Here is a 7,500-nt window from a genome sequence, read left to right as displayed (position 1 = left end):
AAACAAAGTATTTAAAATATATATATAAATAGCTATATATTTTTTGATGGATATTGTTAGATATTGCCGTTAGAATTCGCCCAATTATTCAAACATTTCTGGAAAAATTACAATAAAGAAAAAATGTGTTTTAATGTTAATAATCAATGTCAAAGTGCCATGATGATATCTATAAGTTAGAATATGAACCCTATTCACCTGCAGTCTCTAACTGTAATCGTGGAATATGTATGTCTGCGGAAATGTCAAGCTGATAAAGCATTAACCAGATGACTACATTTTGTGAGAACACTCAGTCCGTTTGCTATATTTACTCATGTTGCGTTAGCGGCTTCTCATACAGTTGGTTGTTTACAGCTACATGCTAGCGCTTGTATTTTGCACCACATCCTAAACCACACATGTCCCCACCAGCATTAGCAGCTGTAGAGGTGCATCTCTTATAAAGGGACATTTCAATTAGTCGAAAACGCACTTGTCTCAATGTAACTATACACATAGAACATAAATAACATACATGAAATATATGCGCTAATGCAACACAATCGCTTAAAGGCCTACTTCACCGGTTTGAATATGAAGGTGTATTAAATTCTGAGATCCTATGTAGTATAAATGTGCGAAAAAAATTGAAATCGGTTCATCCTAGCCTGAGAAAAGGCAGAAAAAACCCTATATTTCTCTTTCTCGTGACATCACAGAAAGAGAAATATACATACATAGGATCTCAGAATTCAATACACCTTCATATTCAAACCGGTGAAGTAGGCCTTTAAGTCCACATTTTGAGAGACAGGTCATGAAGTGCTAAAAGGTAATAAAAAAATCTAATTAATAAAGACACAGGTATAACAAAACCAAGTTATAAGTAAACAAATTCCCCCCAAAAAATATATATATATAAATGAATAAGTAAAATATATTGAAAAACCAGTATATACTGTGTATATATATATATATGTATTTTTTTAAATACATGAAATAATTAAAATATATAAAAACAAACAAATAATAATAATAATAATAATAATAATAATAATAATAATAAAACATAATTATAAAAATAATAATATGAATAACATGAAATATATATAAATACATACATTTAAAAAAATATATAAATAAAAACAAAGTAAGCAAATAAAACTAGCAAATGCATTTCCTGCTGAAAATGTGTGAATGCTGAAAAAGCTGACGTTAAACTGGATAGCTAAGTATGAAGGTTTGAAACAGTTTAAAAAAGGTCTCAGTATAAAAGGAGATGAAAAGTTAAATATATAGAAGTTTTAGTCACTTGAATAACTAGTGTGCTACCTGAGAGAGACACCACTGATGCTTCCAAACTCCAGCTTTCGTTTCAGTACTTCGTGTATCTGTCCCTTCTCCGGTCCTTTCTTCACCTTCTCACGTCCCACCAGATAGATTCCCTTTGGGGTCAAGATCATGTCTCTCTTGATCGACTGGGTTGGGACAAAGCAAAATAAGAAATTAAAATTCTAAGCAACTAAAGAAAGGGGAAGAGGTAAGAACACTATACATCTGTTAATTTTTTTTATATATATGATTATATTATATATTTTTCATAATGAATGTCGATTGATTAAGCCTATCAGCCCCACAAAACTCTCTTTGTATTTGTATGGCAGCGTTTACAAACTGGTGTCGCTGCGCCGTTACACTGGAGCAGGAAATCAGAAGTTATATTAAATCCATGCGCGATTACCAAAGGCTTACCCTCATGTAGAGGTGCAACGGACAGGGTTGTTGTAATTACTCAGAATTCCTCATGGGGGGAGGGGAAATTACGCAATATAGCTTCAAGGCTATGAAGGCAGAAGTTACACACGGTAGCTTTAAAGCTTTCACCTTGAACCTGCGATCGAACTTGGTGACGGAGTCAGCGAAGTCGACCCTCTCTCTCTTGGAGAGGAACTGGCGTAGCTCGGGCCTCTGCTCCAGTCCCAGGTAGTCGCCCACAAAGTTCCTGTTGATGCTGTTCCTCCTGCGCTCCTTAGAGTTGTACAGGATGTCTGAGGCTGTGGAAGAAAGGAGGGACACACACCTTAGAATCACAGCCAAACAAAATGTCTACCTTATGGCGCTTTTCCACGGTTCATGGTACGTGTTACTGTCCGCTATACCCTTGTTAACACGCCAGAGCAGCCACACAGCGCACCTCGCCAGCACCACTAATCATCTCACCATTCTCCCCCCTTTTTCTTTTTTTTTCACCAGACGATGGCGTGTCTCTGCTAAAATAGATAAAGAAATAATCTGTTGATTCTGATTCGCCGATTTTGTCGAAACTGTGCAGTGCAGATACTTTTACTACTTCTCCATACGTCATCGGCCTGATAAGCGTAACCTCCCCCGGGGACTTCAGACCCCGGTGGAAACACACAAAGCCATTTCAACCTAGGAACTAAAGGTTCGTGGTCGAGGAGCTCCGGGAAATCAAAGTTCCTGGTAGGTTTGGTGCTATAGGCGCTAATGTTAGCGACCCATTTTATTATGGGATTAAAAAAATTCCAGAAAGGGACCTGGTACTACAGTAGAGAGAGTAGAATAGACTAGAGAAGGGGTTTTCAAAGTGTGAGAGAGTGAGTCTCCCCTCAGAGAACACATTTCAGCGGAGCCCCCCCCCCCCCCAAAAAAAAAAATCTAAATCCCTGTGTGTTTTGAAAGATCTTCTAATTATTTTACAAATTTAAACATATTTTTTGAACATTCTAAACATTTTTGTGCGTTTTTTAACACATTTTTTATTACATTTTAACATCTTAATCCAGTGTTTTAATCCTGCTTCCTTTAAGCATGGATAGTAGTGACTGAGTGTGCAGCGGAGTGAGAAAGATAGGCAGACAGACTTGCCCAAATTATTGACTAGTTAAATGTCATTCACACACCCAGTGTTTTTTCGCTAGTGCCTCCAATGTCCTGCTGGAGGATAATAGTAGCCAGTGGAGAACCAGACCCTCCTAGGGGGATCCGGGGGGGCCCCACAGTTTGAAAACCACTGGACTGGAGCATGTACCGTATAATGGAAAGGTACCCTTAATAGGAACAATACTTCTGTGTTTGTAACTCACCCTCTTCTCTCATCTGTTCGTACTTCTTGCGGGCGATGAATCGTCTCCAGGATTTCTGGATGATTCTGGCAAACGTATCAAACTTCCGTTCCCTCATCTCCTCAAGAAGGAAAAGCTGAGGAGAGAGCATGAGCAGGACAGTTATTATTTATTTATGAATATATAACTGTATATTTATGGTATTGCAGACATTTGCTGAAATTTGTTTAAAATAGAAAATGTTAAAATATGCCATTTGAAGTACTTAAACTGCAGCTTAATACCTATATGGTTTATTTGTCATATGCATATTATTACATATAATATTACAGCATCAGTCACTGGCAATGAGCTTCTTAAGTCCCAGGCTCCTCTCAACGATGCAATATAAACTAAGAAAACATACAAAAACAAAGTGAGTTACCGATTCTGGGTTCTTGACGAAGACCTTGGTGCGACCCATCTGGTACTGGTCTGTGTCCATGTTGACAGAGCGCAGCAGATGGAGGACCCCCTGCTGCTCTGGACCTCTCCAGCCCGGCCACGTCTCTCCTGTCAGGATCGCATATCTGACAGACGGGAACATAGGATTGATTGGCCTTTTATTTAAATTTTTTAGTTTTATTTCTGATTTTTCTTTTTTTTGTTAAATTGGAACTTTTGACTTCTCTGCTGCCTGGATCGCATGTCTGGCAAGGCAGGGCAACTTTATTTTTAAATACTTTTTTATTTTTTTATTTTTTTTACAGAACACACACACACACAACCAAAAAAGTGAACACACAAACAAAAGACAAAAAAAAATTAAAAAACTAACATGGCGTACTCTACTTAACAGGTTTCTAAGGACATTGTTTAAACTAAAGGTAAATGTTAAGAAAGATATAAAAAGTCAAAAAGGTGTCATGAAGTGACCTGTTCCCATAGTATTATATTGTATTATATGTTGAGAAGCACATTGTAACTTTTGAAAGGCGAAAAAAATTAAAAAATTGTGCTCACTATTGAAATCAGATAAAAAACAAACATGCAAAAGAGTGCAAAAGATTTACCTGTATAAATAAAGGTTAAAAAAAGAAAGAAAGAAGAAAAAAAGAAAAAAGATTGAACTGACCTATTGAGGAACTTGTTGAAGACTCTGCGGTAAGCGAACCCAGCTCTTCTCACACGGATGTTTTCCCTCAATCCAAGATATTCTACTTGATGCCTGGCCCTGAAACACACACATGGAAGATACTATGATAGTGAGAGAGAACAGGTGATACAGATTATCTTTTTGGCATTTTCAAGCTTTATTGGATAGTACAGAGTTGACATGGGGAGACAGAGGGAGAGGGGGGATGACACGCAGTATAGGTCCACGGGTCGGATTTGAACCCGAGACCACTGCAACGAAGGCCGGAGCCAATATGTTACGCGCTCTATCCACTACGCCTTTGGAGGGCCCTAGAGTAAGTAGTTTTAACTTGTGGATATCATCATGAAACTTTGCCAGTTGATTACTGAAATTAAAACGATAATTTTTGTGTTACAATTCAGTAAAAAACCTTCAGAATGGTGTTAAAAATTATTATGGAAAGTTTTGTGGATCTCAGTGCTTTAGAACAGAGGTTCTCAATTTTTGTCTGGCAAGGGACCCCTTACATGCAGGGAAATTCCTCCAAGGACCAAGGGTGAGTGTGTGTGTGTGTGTGTGTGTGTGTGTGTGTGTGTGTGTGTGTGTGTGTGTGTGTGTGTGTGTGTGTGTGTGTGTGTGTGTGTGACTGACCTGCTCTCCTCCCAGTCTTTGGGCCGTTTGGTCTCGTTGGGTTTGATACAGCGGATGTAGTGCGGAGTGCATTTCATCAGCGTCTTCACCAGATCATTCGCTTGTTTCTGGAAGAAGCAACATTGTTAAAAACAGTGTTAATACACGGCCTAGGCTCTGTAAACAGGCATGTTGCTAGCTATGGTGCACCCCCTTTGATAACATATACCCTTTTATTTGCTTACGCCCCAGTTTATAATGCCTATAGGCTGTGTATTAACACTGGATTTTTTTTCAGCACACACACAGAACGCACAGGTAGATGATCTTGAGATATTCACTGATTTTGGGAAAAAAGTGATTTGACAACAAGCGTTTTCCAGAATCACTGACTACACCTCTAGTCAAGTCAACTTTCTTCTTAAAATATGCAGGAATACATAAGGATCGAAATGGTGTTTGTCTCTGACCCACGGTAATATATACCGTATATAATACATAATAGATATAGATAATAACAATAAACCCTTTACCTTGATCTTGGAGCTGGCTGTGGTCGGTCGGCCTTTCTTCTCCGTGTTGAGAGACTCTGGGAACAAGCTGCGGATGAAATCACTGTGGAGGGAAAATAAAGGGATTTTTTTCCATAACATTTATTTTCTAAAAACATACTCAATTAGTTAAAAGATCTATTTAAAATCTTCATGTTGTCAAACAGATATGGCAGCGCTGAAGTGACCTTCATGACACCTTTTTGACTTAATTTAAACAATGTCTTTAGAGTACGCCATGTTAGTTGTTTATTTTATTTTGTCTCTTGTTTGTGTGTTCACTTTTTTCATTTGTGTGTTTGTGTTCTTTAAAAAAAATTATGAAAAAATAATGTATTTAAAAAGAAAAATCTTGATTTCACTTCAAAATAACAATATTCAAAAATGTAACACTTTATTTGTCACACAAGCTTATACATTGTGTGCAGTGCAAAGTGTGGTGTGGGATACTGTGGTTTAACTGTGCTCAAAATAGAAAATATATTATAAAATAAACCCAAAAATCCAATAAACTGAATGTAATGTATATACAGGTTTAACAGACTTACAATTCACTGCTCTGCATGAGTTCGATGAGATCAGGGAACAACACGTCTCGGTTCCTCTCACAGAATCCATTGATATCGTACGACACCTGAAGGCGACAGCAGACATTATTAGACCATTTGAAATTCAAATACGGCCATGCACATAGACCCCGCCTCTTTATAGCGCTCTGTCTCCTGATTGGATAAAAACGAGCGGGATACTTGAAATTATCTGGCAATTACTGCAAAGCTGAATGACTGGGAGGCCTGGGTTATGATTTGTTCATACTTTTTAAGTGATTGCTGTGTGAATATAGAGTGATTTAACACATATACAAAACAAAAAATATCACTTACTTCTCCTTTAAAATAAACAAGTGACATATCCTAGCCTTAGGATATTATTTATGCTACAGTTTGACTTATTTTTTCTTTTCTTTTTAAGATATTTTTTGGCATTTTTCATGCTTTATTGATAGTTTGTAGAGACAGAGGTGAAATGGGGCAGAGAGGGGAGTGACATGCAGAGAACGACCGCGGGCTGGAATCGAACCCGGGTCTGCTGCTGGGCCCGGCCCGGGGAGGGTGGGGGGGGAGACGCCCTACCAACTGAGCTAATGGCGCCCCTACAGTTTGACTTTGACTCATTTCAACTTCCTACCTTGCCGGCGTAGTGATGCACCACAAAGCCTTGGTTCCAGTTGTTGAAGTGTTCGTGTGTTCCCACGGCAGCCTGTAGCTTCTGCAGCAGTGTGCCGTCCGCTCCCTCTCCCTTAGCGTGCATGGTGGCACACACATCATCCAGCACACTCATGATGCCAGGGGGGCTCTGTAAGGGGGGGGGGCACTGTTAACTATCAACACTTAAAAATAAAAATGTGTCCCTGTAGTTGAAGTTTAAGTCTTTATTTGTCAGTTACACACATGCAAGGCAAGTCACACACGGTAATCAAAATGTTGTTTTCGCTATCCCCTCCTTCACATCTCTAACACACACACATGCATTCTGTATTCCAATACCCGTACTATCTACTATTTTGCATGGTAGAAAAAACATTTAGGATGTCCCGATTCTTGTGGTGAGATTTAGTATGGTTAGAAAAATACTACATGTCTAATACTACATCTGGCCAGGAGGATTTTTAGTGTTGAAAACGGTATGCTATTTGGGCGATTCTGACCCACAATCCGGTGCGCACCAGAAGTGACGTCACATAGACACTCAGCGCCCCAGTAGCTTAGCTCAAAAGAAACACACATTTTTCCTCTCATTCAGGTTGACCTGCGTAACCTCTTCATTGGTTCAGTTCTTACCAGTTTGTTTTCGATGAGGTCACACACGATCTTGTTGTTGAAATACTCGATGGGAGTCCACTTGATGCCCTCCTGAACATACTCTTCCTGAGAGAAAATTAAAAAGACGTAGAAATAAAAGTTTTTTGATATTTTCTCAACCATATTCAGATTGATTTAAACTAGAAAAATATGGTGTTAATACACAGCCTACGCTTTGATATACTGTCAACAAAGGGGGCCCAACGTAGCCTAGGCAATGTATTAACACTGGATTTTGGGGGAATTTTAACTAATATTGATTTTGACAACAA

The 7,500-nt window shown here is 38.7% G+C and overlaps 1 protein-coding gene across 1 annotated transcript in view; it reads right to left on the bottom strand.

Annotated features, from left to right (window-relative positions):
• Window positions 1–7,500, bottom strand: part of myo1f (myosin IF) — a 31,777-nt gene that overhangs the window by 7,865 nt on the left and 16,412 nt on the right. Inside the window, exons 13-22 of the mRNA XM_080032369.1 lie at window positions 7,208–7,294; window positions 6,555–6,722; window positions 5,915–6,000; window positions 5,349–5,430; window positions 4,837–4,943; window positions 4,183–4,281; window positions 3,493–3,637; window positions 3,090–3,204; window positions 1,867–2,036; window positions 1,315–1,460 (exon numbers count right to left, since the gene is read on the bottom strand). Coding sequence (XP_079888495.1) covers window positions 1,315–1,460; window positions 1,867–2,036; window positions 3,090–3,204; window positions 3,493–3,637; window positions 4,183–4,281; window positions 4,837–4,943; window positions 5,349–5,430; window positions 5,915–6,000; window positions 6,555–6,722; window positions 7,208–7,294 — 1,205 coding nt within the window. The remainder of the gene's footprint in view (window positions 1–1,314; window positions 1,461–1,866; window positions 2,037–3,089; window positions 3,205–3,492; window positions 3,638–4,182; window positions 4,282–4,836; window positions 4,944–5,348; window positions 5,431–5,914; window positions 6,001–6,554; window positions 6,723–7,207; window positions 7,295–7,500) is intronic.

The sequence above is a fragment of the Ammodytes marinus genome (assembly GCF_949987685.1).
Source record: "Ammodytes marinus genome assembly, chromosome: 8".
In the NCBI taxonomy this organism is placed as follows: domain Eukaryota; kingdom Metazoa; phylum Chordata; class Actinopteri; order Uranoscopiformes; family Ammodytidae; genus Ammodytes; species Ammodytes marinus.
Note: the sequence above shows the minus strand (reverse complement) of the source record. Positions and strands in the feature narration are given on the sequence as shown.